General features: G+C 38.6%; 1 protein-coding gene across 1 annotated transcript in view; it reads right to left on the bottom strand.

Annotated features, from left to right (window-relative positions):
* Nucleotides 1-652: 652 nt before the first annotated feature.
* PRRG1 (proline rich and Gla domain 1) overlaps nt 653-17,370 on the bottom strand; it is a 152,087-nt gene continuing 135,369 nt past the window's right edge. The window contains exon 4 of the mRNA XM_059156748.1: nt 653-2,260. Coding sequence (XP_059012731.1) covers nt 1,775-2,260 — 486 coding nt within the window. The 3' untranslated portion in view covers nt 653-1,774. The remainder of the gene's footprint in view (nt 2,261-17,370) is intronic.

Here is a 17,370-nt window from a genome sequence, read left to right as displayed (position 1 = left end):
AAGCTCTGATAAATTTTAGGGAAATGGAGAAAAGTCTCCTTTAATCACAGTAAGAACAATGCTATGCCCTCACACATAGCTCTTCGCATCTTACAAATTACTTTCATACACACCATCTCATTAGATCCTCTTAAAGCCCCTGGAGATGGGCAGGACAAATGGCATCATCTGGTTCAGAGTTAAGGAATCAGGTGCAGATAGGAGTCTTTCCCGGGGTACCGTGGCCAGTACCTTTTTTACAGAACAGGATGAGAAGTCAGGGCATCTGACTCCTAGTTCAGGGTTTTCCCCCAGCATTCCTCCTTTTTGGGTTCCAGGGCAGGATTTGGGGGAGGGGCCTGTGGGGATGGAGATGGAGGCAACAGGATATGGCTGATGCTTCCAGACCTGCATTCCTTCTGCCTCAATTAACCGTGTTCTCCAACACTAAAGAGGCTTGGGAGTGGCACAGACATTCCCCTGACCAATATAATGAATTTTCCATCAGTGCATACATAATGGCACTCTGTATGAAACAACCCTTCTTTCTGAGCCAGTTTATGTTGGCAGTTCATTCACAGCCTGTTCCCTCTACTCCAAGGGAAAAGAAAAATCCTGCACTTGAGAAAAAAAAATGATGAGAATACAAAATGAAATAGCAACAGTAATGAGATCTGTGTGAAACTATAACAGATTTATTGTGCACCTGGCACAACAGAGACTTCGCAGTTTTCCTCCACCAACTGGAGAGCAATATAAAATCACACTTCTTAATTTAATGGAAAAATACCTCCTAATCATCTCATGGCAAAGACTTCCATCTATAAAAAAACTAAGAAAATAATTTCAAGAATTTTAACTAAATTCTTAGGTTCTTACAGATTCTGTGGTGGTAGGAGAGAGAGTAGACAGAGTAAAAGGCAATAAAACAGCAAAAAGAAAATAATTATTGTCACAAATGAGCTAAGGAGAAAACTGTGTCTATTCTCTGTCAGTAATACATGTAACTGCTTCAGACACTATTCTGTTACCAGGAAATCCTCTCTACCAAGATGTTAATACAAACAGCACGAGACATTCAAAGACACTAAGCAAAGACTGCTGAATTTGGGGGTGGAGGGCCGAGAGAGGCAGTCAACAACAAAATCCTTCCTCTAAAACTCGCCAAATGTCACTAATGGCCAGTGATATTCTTGCTGTACACTGCAAGTAAATTATTGTTTATTTTGCCTTCCTTCTCTCTCTCTGAGATGTTCCTAGAATCAAGATGGAATACATGCATTTTTTTAAGGTATTTGAAGAAAAGGGGATGTTAACAAAAGCCAGTAAGAGCTAAAGAATATGCCAAGTTCATCTTATTTTCAAAATTCAACAGCATGTGGCTGGCTATACACAAATTGTTGGTGTCTCCCCACCACCCCCAATTTTGGAGGAATATTCTCTTTATAGGTGATTTAGACAGAAGGTAATGACTTTTTAAGACACTTGTACATGTACTGGGCTGATGTGCCCACACACACATGTGTATAGACACGCATGTATGTCTCATCGCATCACGTGAAGACCTCCACTAAGGTTTTTCCCTCTTCACACATTTCCATGAGAGAAAATGGGCATGGATAATGATTTTATAGTAGGAAACACAACTAATGAAAATCAAATCAGAAAATGAGAAGTGGTATGCTGTCAGAGTCTGATAAAATAAGTCAATGCACATTTATGTAGTGGTAAAGTGCTAGAAAGTTCTTTCATTAGTATTTTAAAAATGATTATAGTAAAAAGAAGGTTGCAGTTTTCATTTGATGGTGGTGACCACAGGCACCATAGCAATGGCACTGGCTGAGTTGGAATTAATGATGTCCTCATACTCTGGGGGTGGGTCTAAGTGAGGTTCTGTTTCACTCCTCCGGAGGTTCGCCTGGCCAGTGGCTTCCTCGTAGGTGGGCGGGGGATCACAGTTGGATAGACGAGTGGAGACGGAATCTGAGCGCCCAACTACATATTCCAGAAAGCCTGGTGACAATCCACTGCTATCAAACACTTCGTCGGGTGGGGGAGGCGGAGTGATGATATTAAGGTGCTGTGGGAAAGGAATGTGGCCTTCAGTTACTGTCTGTCTGCGAGTTTTGTTTCTGAGGAAGCATCTCCAAATTAGAAAAATGACCAGAAGGATAATAAAGAGGCCAAAGATTAATGGAAAGGTAAGGTAAAACTGAAACCAGTCACTTCCTCTGTTACTCTCGCCTTGTTGTGCTTTTGTGTAGGTGTTCCAGAATTCCTTCTGAAAATAAAAGACAAAATAAAAATCAGTATGATCAAAAGCTGGGTAATATCAAATGAACAGATGTCTGGGTTCTGTTAACATAACGAACCAAAACCCAAAACCAGATTTGTTGGTTTAAATGACTTACTGCTTATATTTTCCATGACAAATTACAAATAAAGCATAATGTTCTCTCGGTATCCTTCCTAAAATGGTCAGTGAGAACCTAGAGTCTTTTTCAAGACTTGGAAGTTATTTATATTTTCAGCTATGACATTTTAGAAGGAAAAACAAAGCGTAAGAGATTTCCTGTTTCCCAATTAAACCAAATAGTATTCCCTTAAAATGTCAAATATCATTTTCCATGTCCAACTATGAAGTTTCTGATCCCTAATCCCCATCATCATTAATGGTATGTGCTATTTTAGGCTGTTGTAGGCTTTCAGTGGTCAAAAATTTACAGATGAATGCTTTGTTTTCTAATGGTTCTGTCTGAGGTCCCCTTCCCCCAGACCTTACTCCTCAACTCCGTCTCCAGCCCTCAAAGTTTAGTACACACAGATGTCCACTGACTGTTGTAATTACACATTGCCCCTAGTAGAAAGCTCAGGCAAGTGAAGAAATTGTGTTAGGTTATTTCCAAACATAGACTGTAATCCCCAAAGACACGTGACCTAGTAGTTCAAATCTTTCATATCTGTATAGGGGGAAGTACTGAAAACATAAAAAGGTCACCTGATGCAGTTACTAGCTATGAGACCTGGACAAGTTACTCTTTTGAGTCTTAAGTTTCCTCACCTGAACAACAGGATAATACTAATCTGTCCTTATATATGTTATTTCATATGATGCTCAGACAGCCTATAACACATCGAATTAAGTCCTTGCCATAGAAACACTCAAAGAGTAGTTATTATAATTTTTGTATATTGTAATCAAATTGCTGCCTCAAATTCACCGATTAACCTAGCTCATACCTTGGTGTAGAGACCACCCCCAATCCCAATGCTACTGACTCCTTTCAATGCTTAAACCTAACGAGTAAGTGCTTTTCTCACAATCCTATTTATGTGCAAGCACTACACATCACTGATAGTATATATCTGGCATCAAGGAGGGAACCAGGTCATTATCCAAATGGGCAAATAGAGGGAGGCGGACTAGACTGAGGATTGTCATGCCAGATGTCCCAGAATAGCATGGAGTTAACATAAATCTGTGAATCTGGTTATTAAAAGTGAGACTCTGAGCACTAAAGCTGGTTGTTTTATAATCATATATTTTATTAGTCACACAGGTTTTCTTTTTTCAAAGAAAGAATATTTAGCATTTACAACATTATCAATTCCTAGTCACTATACTATTATCTATTCAGACTTAATTATTCATACTTTGCATGAGTCATTGCTTATTACTATTTGTTCTCTTCATCTTCCCTGATTTTGAAGTTGCTCTTCTGGCTTATTTTGCAGTTGAATAGTCCTTTTTGAAGAATTTTCTATAGATGAGGCACATGGGAAATAGTCCATAAAATTTTGCAGCTCTATGAATACCATTCCTTCACCCCGATTAGTAAATGTTATCATAATGATATTTCAGACTCTCAGGTCATAGCTATCTTTTTTTTTCCCTAAGAAGTCTAGGTAATGTTCCGTGGTACTGCAGTTTCCAGTGTGCAGCTGAGAAATCCTATACTTGTTCATTGGACTTTATTATTTCTTATTTGTAAGATTTTATTTTTATCCTTGACTTCTTTTCACCAGGCTGAACCTTTTGGTTTTTGTTTTCTATCACTTTTATTTTTTATTAGATTATAATTGATAAGCAATATTATTATTAGGTGTGCAATAATTCGCTATTTGTATACATTACAAAATGATCAGGTAGGTCTAGTTACCATCTTTTACCTACAAAGTTATTATAGTATTATTGACTGTATTCCCTCTGCTGTATGCTACATCCCCATGACTTATTTTGTAATTGGAAGTTGTATGTTTTAATCCCCTTCACCTATTACATCCGCTCTCCCTCCCCTCTGGCAACCACCAGTTTGTTCTGTTTCCATGAGTCTGTTTCTGTTTTGTTTTTTCTTTCTTTGATTCCATATATAAGTGAAATTTTATCGTATGTGTCATTCTCTGACTTAGCATAATATCAAGGTCCATCCATGTTGTCACAAATGGCAAGATTTCATTCTTTTCTATGGTTAATAGTCCATTGTGTGTGTGTGTGTGTGTGTGTGTGTATCTTTATCCATTCATTTGTGGATGGACACTTAGGTTGCTTCCATATCTGGGCTATTACAAATAATGCTGCAATGAACACAGAGGTCCAAATATGTTTTTGAATTAGTATTCTCCTTTGCTTCAGATAAATCCCCAGAATTGGAACTATTGGATCATAGGGTAGTTCTATTTGTAAATTTTTGAGAAAACTCTATATTGTTTTCCATAGTAGCTGCATCAATTTACATTCCCAATGACAGTGCACATGCTCACCAATACTTACCTTTTTGATACTAGCCATTCTGGCAGGTGTGAAGTGGTAAATCATTTGTAATGATTTGCATTTCCCTGATGCAGAATGTTGTTGAACATCTTTTCATGTGTTTGTTGGCCATATATCTTCTTTGGAAAAACGACTATCCCAGTGATTTGCCCATTTTTAAATTGGGTTGGTTTTTCTTTGCCATTACTTAGTTGTATGAGTTCTTCATATATTTTAGATATCAACCCCATATCAGATATATCATTTCCAAGTATCTTCTCCTATTTAGTAGGTTGCCTTTTTCTTTTGTTGGTGGTTTTCTTTGCTGTGGGAAAGCTTTCTAGCTTGATGTAATCCCCTTTGTTTATTTTGCTTTTGTTGCCCTTGCCAGAAGAGACAGATTCCTCCCCAACCAGGAAAAATTGCTTAGACTGACATAGAGCTTACTACCTATGTTTTCTCGTAGTTTTATAGTTTCCGGTCTTCCATTCCATTCTTTCTCTTTTTTTTTTTTTTTCTTTTCTCTTCCTTCCTTCCCTCCCATGGTCTCCCATCCCACCCTTTACAATCCTTACTTCCTTTACGTCTCCATGGAGTAGGCTCCACACTTAGTGTGGATTCCAACACAGGGTCCAATCCCGTGACCCCAAGATCACGATCTGAGCCACCCAGGTGCCCCACACTGCATTCTTTAATCCATTTTGAGTTGATTTTTGCCTGTGGTGTAAGAATGTGGTCCAGTTTCTTTCTTTTGCATGTAGCTTGTCCAGTATTTATGACACTATTTATTGAAGAGACTTTTTGCCATTGTATGATCTTGCCTTCTTTGTCATAGTTTAGTTGACCATGTAAGCGTGGGTTTATTTCTAGGCTCTTCTATTCTATTGATCTATGTGCCTGTCTTCATGCAAATACCATACTGTTCTAAGTACTATAGCTTTATAGTACAGTTATAAGAGATCGTGACTCTCCAGCTTTGTTCTTCTTTCTTAAGATTAGCTTTGACTGGATGCCTGGGTGGCTCAGTGGGTTAAGCCGCTGCCTTCGGCTCAGGTCATGATCTCAGGGTCCTGGGATCGAGTCCCGCATCAGGCTCTCTGCTCAGCGGGGAGCCTGCTTCCCTCTCTCTCTCTCTGCCTGCTGTGATCTCTCTCTGTCAAATAAATAAATAAAATCTTTAAAAAAAAAAAAAAAGATTAGCTTTGACTACTTGGGGTCTTTTGTGGTTCCATACAAATTTTGGGATTGGGGCGCCTGGGTGGCTCAATGGGTTAAGCCTCTGCCTTCGGCTCAGATCATGTCATGATCCTGGGGTCCTGGGATCGAGCCCCACATCGGGCTCTCTGCACAGCAGGGAGCCTGCTTCCCCCTCTCTCTCTGCCTGCCTCTCTGCCTACTTGCGATCTCTGTCGAGTGAACAGATAAAATCTTTTAAAAAAATTTGGGGGATTATTTGTCCTAGTTTTTTGAAAAATGCCACTGGCATTCTGCTGTGGGTAGTATGGACATTTTAACAGTATTCTTTCACTGCATGAGGATAGTATATCTTTTTATTTATTTGTGTTGTCTTCAATTTCTTCGGTGTTCTTAAGTTTCAGAGTATACGTCTTTTATTTCCTTTGTTAAATTTATTCTTAGGTATTTTTTTTTGATGCAATTGTAAATGGGATTGTTTTCTTGATTTATTCTTTCTGCTACTTTGTTAGAAGTATAGTGTGTAGAAATCCAACAGACTTCTGTATATTAATTTTGTATCCTGCAACTTTACTGAATTCATTTATTCTAATAGTTTTTTGGTGGAGTCTTCAGGATTTTCTATATATTGTATCATGTCCACTGCAAATAGTGAAAGCTTTACTTCCTCCATCCTAATTTAGATACCTTTTATGTCTTGTCTAATTGGCATGGCTAGGAATTCCAATACCATATTGAATAAAAGTGTTGACAGTGGGCATCCTTTTCTTGTTCCTGATCAAGAGGAAAAGGTATCAGCTTTTCACCATTGAGTATAATGTTTCCTGTGGATTTGTCATATATGGCCTTTATTATGTTGAGGTATATTTTCTCTATACAAACTTTGGTGAGAGTTTTTAATCCTAAATGGATGTTGAATTTTCTCAAGTGTTTGTCTATTTTAATAATCATATTAACTTTTATCCTTCATTTTGCTAATATAGTGTATCACATTGATTCGTGAATGATAAAGCATCCTTGCGTGCCTGGAATGAATCCCACTTGGTCACACTGTGTGATTTTTAGTGTATTGCTGAACTTAGTTTGCTCATTTTATTGAGGATTCTTGCATCTATGTTCATCAGAGATATTGGTGTGTAATTTTGTGGGTTTGTTTGTAGTGTCATTGTCTAATTTCGGTATTAGAGTAATGCTGCCCTTGTAAAATTAGTTGGGAAGTGTTCCTTCAAATTTTGGGGGAATATGTAAGAAGGGAAGGTACTAACTTTTTTTTTTTTAAATGTTTGCTGGAGTGGTGTCTGGGTGGCTCAGTTATTAAGTAACTGCCTTCAGCTCAGGTAATGATCCCAGGCTCCTGCCCTGCATTGGGTTCCCTACTCAGCAGGAAGCCTGGTTCTCCCTCTCCCACTGCTTGTGGGAGTCAGTGTCTCTGTCAAATAAATAAAATATTTTTTAAAAAGTTTGCTGGAATTCAGCTATGAAACCATTTGGATATGGAGTTTATTGGGAGTTTTTTCATTATTAATTCAATTTTGTTACTAAAGTCTCTTCAGATTTTATATTGTTTCTTGATTCAGTCTAGGAATATTATATGTTTCTAGGAATATATCCATTTCTTCTAGTTGTCTAATTTGTTGGCATATAATTCATTTATTTCTGCTATGATCTTCATTATTTCCTTCTACAAACTTTGGGCTTAGATTAAGATTTTTCTTTGTTTTGGGGTTAGCCTGTATTGCTCTGAACTTCCCTCTTAGATCTGCTTTTGCTTCATCCCAAAGATTTTGAAACATTTTATATCCATTTATCTCATGGTATTATTTTTTCCTCTTTTATTTCTTCACTGATGCATTAGTTGTTCAATAGCATGTTAAGTCTCCGTGTGTTGTTTGTGCGTTTTCCACTTTCTTCTCATAACTGATTTCTGATGTATTGAGAAATGTTTTATGGCCCAATAGGTGACTAATCCTAAAGAATGTTCCATGTTTACTTGAAAAGAATTATATATAGAACATTCCATCCCTAAACAGCATAATACATATCTATTAAGTCCATCTTGTCTAATATCTTATTTAAGGCCAGTGATTCCTTATTACTATCCATTGATCAAAGTGGTTTATTAATGTCCCTTATTATCATACTGCTATTTGCCCTTTTATTCCTGTTAAAATTTATGCACCCAACATTGAGGCACCTAAATGTATAAAGCAAATAATAATATGTTCTATCCTGTTGGATTGACCCTTAATAATTCTGTTATGCCCATGATCAGCAAGTTAGGATGCGATTGCAGAAATAGTGTCTGCCAGCACTTCCAGCCTCACATGAAACCCCTGCCGGTTCCTGCTGCTTCTGCAGTCACTTTACACTTAGTAAGCGGGGCTCCCTCACTATAGTCTGGATACTTTTCAATCTGTTACTTTGATGCTGATTATCAGGGTAAGTGGATTTAAGAGCAGAATCTCCATTTCCCATCGTTCTATGATTCTTCCGGTCTTAATCTCAATTGATTTTTAAAACCAGATGTTTTGGAGGTTCATCTCTCCAATGCCGGCCCTCAGAGTGGCACAACAGCTTCACTTCTCAAGGGAGTTCTGGCTGTGGGATTCCTGCATCGGGGGTGGGTTCCCAGGTGAGGCCATGTCTCTGCCTCAGCTACCCTTCTTGATCCATCTCTTTTATTGTGACGGTGAAGTTCATCTAGTTCTCAGGTACTTTACAGCTCCATAGGGAATAATTTTCTTATAAACTTGTGGTATCTGTGTGAGGAAATGAGTTCTAGGTCTTTCTATGCTACCATCCTGAAGCCCCTCCCACACAGGCTCTGAGGCATAAAAAAGACCCAAAGTTAGTTATGTTCTACCCTTGATCTAGATTTTCTAAAAGGTGCATTATTACTCTAATATTCTGTGACTCTAGATTTGCACATGTTATAATATTGCATGATCTCTTAACGGCTATATACAGATGAAAATATATAAGGTTCAATATCAAAATAAGCCAAATGTAGAAATAGTACACTCCCAAGAACACAGCATTTATTTTAGGACAATGCAAAAACCTTAAACTATCAAGTGATTCATTTTTTACTAATAAAAATTTAATCACAGGTCAAAACTAATGATGTTTAGAAGAAAGTAGATGTGCTTCTAAAGGTGTACACTATTAAATTTTTGTGTAAAATTGTCACTTTAAGATAGCCAACTTTAAACTTCTAAAAAAATACAAATCTGCAAAAACATAAAGATATCGTCACTATGAACAAATGTTCAAATATGCTTTTCTCAACTCACATTGAATCCCTACAAAAACTAATTTAATAATCGTGTATTTATGGATACCTATCAAATATCTGATTTGTAGTAAATTTTCTTTAACTGCAAATGACAATTTCCCATTTCCTCCTAATCTCTCAAATCACATGTACTTGCTTTTTGTGGGTAATATTAAATGGGGCAGATGGTGATTTCAAATAATTATGTAATGCTGGCCTTAGACAAATACAATAAAAAGTGGCTTTTTAATACTGTCCTATCACTTTGCGATAAACAATAATGCACATAAAAATGACCCCTTTTTCATGGTTGGTTTGTATAATTAAATTTTTCTGGCTTATTTGGCATCCTAGCAAATAATCTACAGACTAAAACAATCAGCTTTTATTTTGAATGTTACAAAGCTTAGACAAAAATGAAAGTATAAAATCAGATATTTGTTTTTGAGAGAAATTGAGCAAGCAGGGGGTGGGACAGAGGGAGAGAGAGACTGTTAAGTAGGCTTCACACCCCACACAGAGCCTGACACAGGGCTCGATCTCATGACCCCGAGATGATGATCTGATCTGAAATAAAGAGTTAACACTTGGGTGCCTGGGTGGCTCAATTGGTTGGGCAACTGCCTTCGGCTCATGTCATGATCCTGGAGTCCTGGGATTGAGTCCCACTTTGGGCTCCCAGCTCCATAGGGAGTCTGCTTCTCCCTCTGACCTCCCCTCTCATGTTTGCTCGCTCTCTCTCTCAAATAAATAAAATTAAAAAAAAAAAAGAGTTGACACTTAACCCACTGAACAGCCCAGGTGCCCCTATAAAAATCAGATTTCTGTGACTCAATCCACACCCAATAGCAAAGGCAATTGTTATCCATACTTGAAGATGCGAAAATGAAGGCACAGAAAGGTTACCTAATAACAAACCAAAGGTGGGGTGCCTAGGTGGCTCAGTTAACTGCCCAACTCTTCATGAGATTCTCTTTCCCCCTGCTCATGTGTTCAAGCAATCAAATCTTTTAAAAAAATAATAAACTTTGGACTAGAACTTGAACAGGCCAGGCATTAGAACAAGCCAAAAAGCAGTTTGCCTTGATCTATAAGATATTTTGAACCTGTCTGGCCCTTTTCCTAGAAAATTTAATTTTTTCATCATGTTAAATGTGTAGTCAAAAGCAAGTGGGCTCGTTTTACAGATTAAAGTAATATTATCTGAATAAAAGGTAATTATTCCATTTATTTCTTTGGGAACTAGAGAATCACATGAAAATCTACATGAAATAAAGACTAATATTATAATTGTTATTCAAACAAAAAAATCCAAGTTTGTATATCTCTAAGCTATTTAAATACTCTTTTATCTAACGGAAGGCAGCCAAAAGATATTCAGAAAGAGCTTATGATTTCAATACTTGGTAAAGTAGTGCTTTTAGAGGAAATGGAAATTTGCTTAATGAATAAAATATTCTTAAAGGGTCTCAGTAGTTTTAGATAAGGTTAAAATTATATAAATAATGAATGTAATCTGAAGCTGCTAGAGAGATCTGAACCATTTCAGAGGGAGGAGCCCCAAAGTAAATGTTTCACCACAGGTGGGTTTCAGAACAAAATTCAGTATGTACAAGGCCATGTGTGCTTTTCGGTTGAGAATTTTCCCACTTCCGTTTTTGAACAGTCAAACTGTATTCCAGTCACTCAGACTGTAACTCAAGACCTGAAGGACTCTATTCATAATTGGAAGGAACAGAGATAAACATGTCTTAACAATCTGATTAATCATCAAAGTGGGTGATGTTTTCAGTGGGTGTGTATTGCTGAAAAGGGCTGAGCAGTCTTTATACACAGGGCTCACGGGGCTTCTTCCTTTTCTGAATAAGTTTAGGCAATACTTCGTTGTAATGCACATCGCTTTATTAAGTACTTCATAGATCCTGTGTTTTCTTAAATTGATGGTTTGTAGCAACCATGCATGGAGCAAGTTTTCCAACAATTGTGTCTCTTTTGTATTTCGGTAATTCTCGGAATATTTCAAACTTATTTATTATGGTAATCACTGATCTTTGATATCACTATTGTAATTGTTTTGGGGTGCTACAGAATATGTACAAAGAGACTGAGATTATACCATGGATATTTTCAGAACACAATGTTTTAAGAGTTGAACTCAATCACAAGAGAAAATTTGGAAGGAACACAAGTACATGGAAGTTAAAGAACATCCTACTAAAGAATGAATGGGTTGACCAAGAAATTAAACAACAACTAAAACAATACATGGAAGCAAATGAAAATGAAAACATGACAGTTCAGAACCTCTGGGAGGCATCAAAGGTGGTCCTAAGAGGGAAGTATATAGCAATACTGGCCTTTCTCAAGAAGTAAGAAAAGTCTCAAATATACAACTTAACCTTACACCTAAAGGGAGGTAGAAAAGGAACAACAAATAAAACCTAAATCCAGCAGGAGAAGAGAAATAATAAAAATTAGAGCCAGAATCAGTGATACAGAAATTAAAAAACAAACAGCAGAACAGATTAACAAAACTAGAAGCTGGTTCTCTGAAACAATTAACAAGATTGCTACACCTCTAGCCAGACTTACCAAAAAGAAAAGAGAAAGGACCCAAATAAACAAAATGATGAATGAAACAGAAGAGATCACAACTGACACCGAAGAAGTACAATTACGAGAGAATATTATGAGCAATTATGTACCACTAAATTAGGAAATCTGGAAGAAATAGGTAAAATCCTAGAAACATATAAACTGCCAAAACTGAAACAGGCAGAAATTGAAAATTTCCCAACAAACAAGAGTCCAGGGCCAGATGGCCTCCCAGCAGAGAAGACTTAATACCTATTCTTCTGAAGTTGTTTCAAAAAAATAGAAATGGCAGGAAAACTTCCATACTCATTCTATGAGGCCAACATTACCTTGATCCTAAAACCAGACAAAGACCCCACCAAAAAGAATTATATACCAATATACCTGATGAACATGGATGCAAAAATTCTCACCAAGCTATTGGCTAAAAGGATCCAACAGTACATTAAAAACCCTATTCACCATGACCAAGTGGGATTTAGTCCTGGGCTGCAAGGGCGGCTCAACACCTGCGAAACAATCAATGTAATATACCACATTAATGAAAGAAAGGAAAGAACCATGTGATCCTCTCAACAGATGGCAGAAAAAGCAGTTGACAAAATACAGCATCCTTTCCTGATAAAAACCCTCAACAAAGTCGGGATAGAAGGAACATACCTCAATTTCATAACTCACTGTTGTTCAACATAGTACTGGAAGTCCTAGTCCCAGCATTCAGAAAACAAAAAGAAAAGGCATCCAAATCAGCAAGAAAAAAGTCAAACTTTCACTCTTCACAAATGACATGATACTTCATGAAGAAAACCCAAAAGACTCCACCCTAAAATTGCTAGAACTCATACAAGAATTTAGCAAAGTGGCAGGATATATAATCAATGCACAGAATTCACTTGCGTTTCTATAGACTAACAATGATGCAGAAGAAAGAGACATCAAGGAATTGATCCCACTTAAAATTGTACCAAAAACCTTAGGATGCCTAGGAATAAGCCTAACCAAAGAGGTAAAGGATCTGTGCTGTGCAAACTATAGAACACGTATGAAAGAAATTGACAAAGACATAAAGAGATGGAAAAACATCCCCTGCTCCTGGATTGAACAAAAAAAAATTTGTTAAAATGTCTGTGCTACCCAAAGCCATCTATTCATTCAAAGCAATTCCTAGCAAAATACTATCAGTATTTTTCACAGAGCTGGAACAAACAATCCTAAAATTTGTATGGAACCAGAAAAGACCCCCAATAGCCAAAATAATGTTGAAAAAGAAAACCAAAACTGGAGGCATCACAATTCTGGACTTCAAGCTCTATGACAAAGCTGTAATCATCAAAACAGTATGGTACTGGCAAAAAAACCAGATACCTAGATCAATGGAACAGAATAGAGAACCCAGGGGTGCCTGGGTGGCTCAGTGGGTTAAAACCTCTGCCTTTGGCTCAGGTCATGATCCCAGGGTCCTGGGATCGAGCCCCACATTGGGCTCTATGCTCAGCAGGGAGCCTGCTTCCTCCTCTCTCTCTCTGCCTGCCTCTCTGCCTACTTGTGATGTCTGTCAAATGAATGAATCTTTAAAAAAAAAAAAAAAAAAGGAATAGAGAACCCAGAAATGGACCCTGAACTCCATGGTCCACTAATCTTTGACAAAGCAGGAAAATATCCAAGGGGGGGAAAAAAAAGTCTCTTCAATAAATGGTGCTGTGGGGACACCTGGGTGGCTCAGTTGGTTGAGCCGCTGCCTTCGGCTCAGGTCATGATCCTGGGGTCCTGGGATCGAGTTCCACATCGGGCTCCTTGCTCGGCAGGGAGCCTGCTTCCCTCGCTGCCTCTGCCTGCCTCTCTGCCTACTTGTGTGTACACTCTCTCTCTGGCAAATAAATAAAATCTTTAAAAAAATAAGAAAAATAAATGGTGCTGGGAATATTGGATAGCCACATGCAAAAGAATGAATCTGGACCACTTTCTTACATCATATACAAAAATAAGCTCAAAAATGGATGAAAGACCTAAGTGTGAGGCAGAAATCCATCAAAATCCTAGAGGAGAGCATGGAGGACATGGGGAGTTAGAGAGGAGAAAGGAGTTGGGGGAAATTGGAAGGGGAGGTGAACCATGAGAGACTATGGACTCTGAAAAACAAAGAGGGTTTTGAAGGGGTGGGGGTGGGAGGTTGGGGTACCAGGTGGTGGGTATTAGAGAGGGCATGGATTGCATGGAGCACTGGGTGTGGTGAAAAAATAATGAATACTGTTATGCTGAAAATAAATAAAAAATAAATTTAAAAAAATCCTAGAGGAGAACACAGGCAGCAACCTCTTTGACCTTGGCTGCAGCAACTTCTTGCTAGACATGTCTCCAAAGGCAAGGGAAAGAAAAGCAAAAATTGGGACATCATCAAGAGAAAAAGCTTTTGCACAGCAAAGGAAACAGTGAACAAACTAAAAGGCAACCTACAGAATGGGAGAAGATATTTGCAAACATCTTATCAGATACAGGACTAGTATCCAAAATCTATAAAGAACTTATCAAATTCAGCACTCAGAAAACAAAACAAAAAAATCCAGTCAAGAAATGGGCAGAAGACTCTGAAGACATACAAATGCTCCACAGTCACATGAAAAAAATTGCTCAAAATCATCCAGCATCAGGGAAATACAAACGAAAACCACAATGAGCTACCACCTCACATCAGTTCAGAATGGCTAAAATTAACAACTCAGGAAATGACAGATGTTGGAGGGGAACCTTCTTTCACTGTTAGTGGGAATGCAAACAGGTACAACTACTTTGGAAAGCAGTATGGACTTTCCTCAAAGAATTAGAGTTACCTATGACTCAGCAACTGCACTACTAGGTATTTATCCAGAGAATATAAACTTAATGAGTCAAAGGGGTACATGCATCCCAATGTTTATAGCAGCAATGTTCACAGTAGCCAAACTACTGGAAAAGCCCAGAGGTCCATCAACAGATGAATGGATAAAAAGAGGTGATTGGGGTGTGTGTGTGTGTGTATGTGTGTGTGTGTGTGTGTGTGTATAGATCAATGGAACAGAATAGAGAACCCAGGGGTGCCTGGGTGGCTCAGTGGGTTAAAGCCTCTGCCTTTGGCTCAGGTCATGAGCCAAAAGGTATACACACACACACACACACACACACACACACACACACACACACACATATATACATACATACAGTGGAGTATTAGCCATCAAAAAGAATGAAATCTTGCCATTTGCAATGACAAGGATGAACTAGAGGGTATTACGCTAAGTGAAATAACTCAGAGAAAGAAAAGTATCATATGATTCCTCTGTATGTGGAATTCAAGAAACGAAACAAATGAACATAGGGGAAAGGCTAGAAAAATAAAATAAGACAAAGTCAGACAAACCAGAGAGACAAACCATAAGAGACTCTTAACTATAGGAAACAAACTGAGGGCTGCTGGAGGGGAGGTAGGCTGGGGAATGGGCAACTTAGTTGATAGAGCAGCACTAGGGTTTGAGAGGACGGACTCCAATTTTGAAAGTGGTTCTGTGGGTCATACACTATGAAACAGCACTACATACTACGGGTGATGGGCATTAAGGTGGGCATGTGCTATCATAAGCACTGGGTGTTATATGCAACTGATGAATCACTAAACTCTACCACTGAAACTTGAAAAAGAAAACATTCTGGAAAGGAATCCCCATTCTAGATGCCAGTAATAACATCGGTGATTAATGGGAAGAGGTCAGAATATCCACATTGTTGGGAGTTTGGAAAAAGTACACCCTCATGGATAACTTTGAGGAGTCCAAGACTTCAGTGGACGAAGTAACTGCAAATATGGTGGCAACAGCCAGAGAACTAAAATTAGGAGTGGAACTTGAAGATGTGACTGAACTGCTGCAATCTCATGATTATATTATGGATGAGCCAAAAAAGTGGTTGCTCGAGATAGAATTACTGCTCAAGGGGCTATGAAGATTGTTGAAATGACAAGGGATTTAGAATAGGACATAAACTTAGTTGATAGAGCAGCACTAGGGTTTGAGAGGACGGACTCCAATTTTGAAAGTGGTTCTGTGGGTCATACACTATGAAACAGCACTACATACTACGGAGAGACTGTTTGTGAAAGGAAGAGTCCGTCAGTGTGCCACAACCGCCATCCTGATCAGTCAACAGGCAACAACATCATAACAAGATCCTCCACTAGCAAAAAGATTATGATTCATTAAAAGCTCAGATGATGGTTAGCATTTTCTAGAAATAATATATTTTTAAGTTAAGGTGTGCACATGATCTCTTTATACATAATGCTGTTTCACACTTAATAAGCTACAGTGTACTGTAAACATGGCTTTTATATGCACTGGGAAACTAAAAACTTCCTCTGACTAGCTTTACTGAAGTATTCAGTTTATTATGGTGGTCTGGAATTGAACCCACAATGTCTTTGCGGTATGAAAGGGAAAGACTATCAGAGAGGTGGGACAAAAATCACAATCCTGGGGCGCCTGGGTGGCTCAGAGGTTTAAAGCCTCTGCTTTCAGCTCAGGTCATGATCTCAGGGTCCTGGGATCAAGCCCCACATCGGGCTCTCTGCTCGGCGGCGAGCCTGCTTCCTCCTCTCTCCCTCTCTGCCTGCTTGTGATCTCTGTCTGTCAAATAAATAAATAAAATCTTAAAAAAAAACCCCACAATCCTAACTCCAAAAGCTGCCTCAAGTGAGAACAAGTTGGGGCACTCCAGCAAGAGATGCTTTACCAAGGATGATTGATGTTCTACAGAAAACAGCTGGCATTACACAAACGTCACTTAACATCTTTGTGTTAATTCCTTCATCAATAGCGTAGGAATATATGGATATAACTTCTCAGAAAAGATAGAACATTTATAAACTGTAAATTACATTAGGAAAAGTAAGGCATTATCTTGAAATGCCCACTAGTGTGCAAATTGTTGAGAAACAATATTTCTGCTGAGTATGGTGTCAACTCAGTCTTTAAAGTAAATTTATTGGGGCCCCTGGGTGGCTCGGTGGGTTAAGCCTCTGCCTTTGGCTCAGGTCATAATCTCAGGGTCTTGGGATCGAGCCCTGCATCAGGCTCCCTGCTCAGCAGGGAGTCTGCCTCCCCCATCTCCCTCTGCCTGCCTCTCTGCCTACTTGTAATCTCTGTCTGCCAAATAAATAAATAAAATCTTTAAAAAATAAATTTATTTGGGGCACCTGGGTGGCTCAGTGGGTAAAAGCCTATGCTTTCGGCTCAGGTCATGGTCCCAGGATCCTGGGATCGAGCCCCGCATCGGGCTCTCTGCTCAGCAGGGAGCCTGCTTCCTCCTCTCTGCCTGCCTCTCTTGTCTACTTGCAATCTCTGTCTGTCAAATAAATAAAATCTTTAAAAAAATTTATTTATTTGAGAGACAGAGATTGAGAGAGAAAGCAGGAGCAGGGAGAGGGAGAAGCACACTCCTTTCAGAGTAGGGTCCTCTGAAGGTAGAGACTTTAACCAACTGAGACACCCAGGTGCCCCAATTCAGTTTATTTTACTATGAGTTGAAAATGGTATAGCTGAGGGCGAAAGAA

This window comes from Mustela lutreola, chromosome X (genome assembly GCF_030435805.1).
Source record: "Mustela lutreola isolate mMusLut2 chromosome X, mMusLut2.pri, whole genome shotgun sequence".
Lineage (NCBI taxonomy): Eukaryota > Metazoa > Chordata > Mammalia > Carnivora > Mustelidae > Mustela > Mustela lutreola.
The sequence above is the reverse complement of the archived record's forward strand: the minus strand, read 5'-3'. Positions and strand labels throughout refer to the sequence as shown.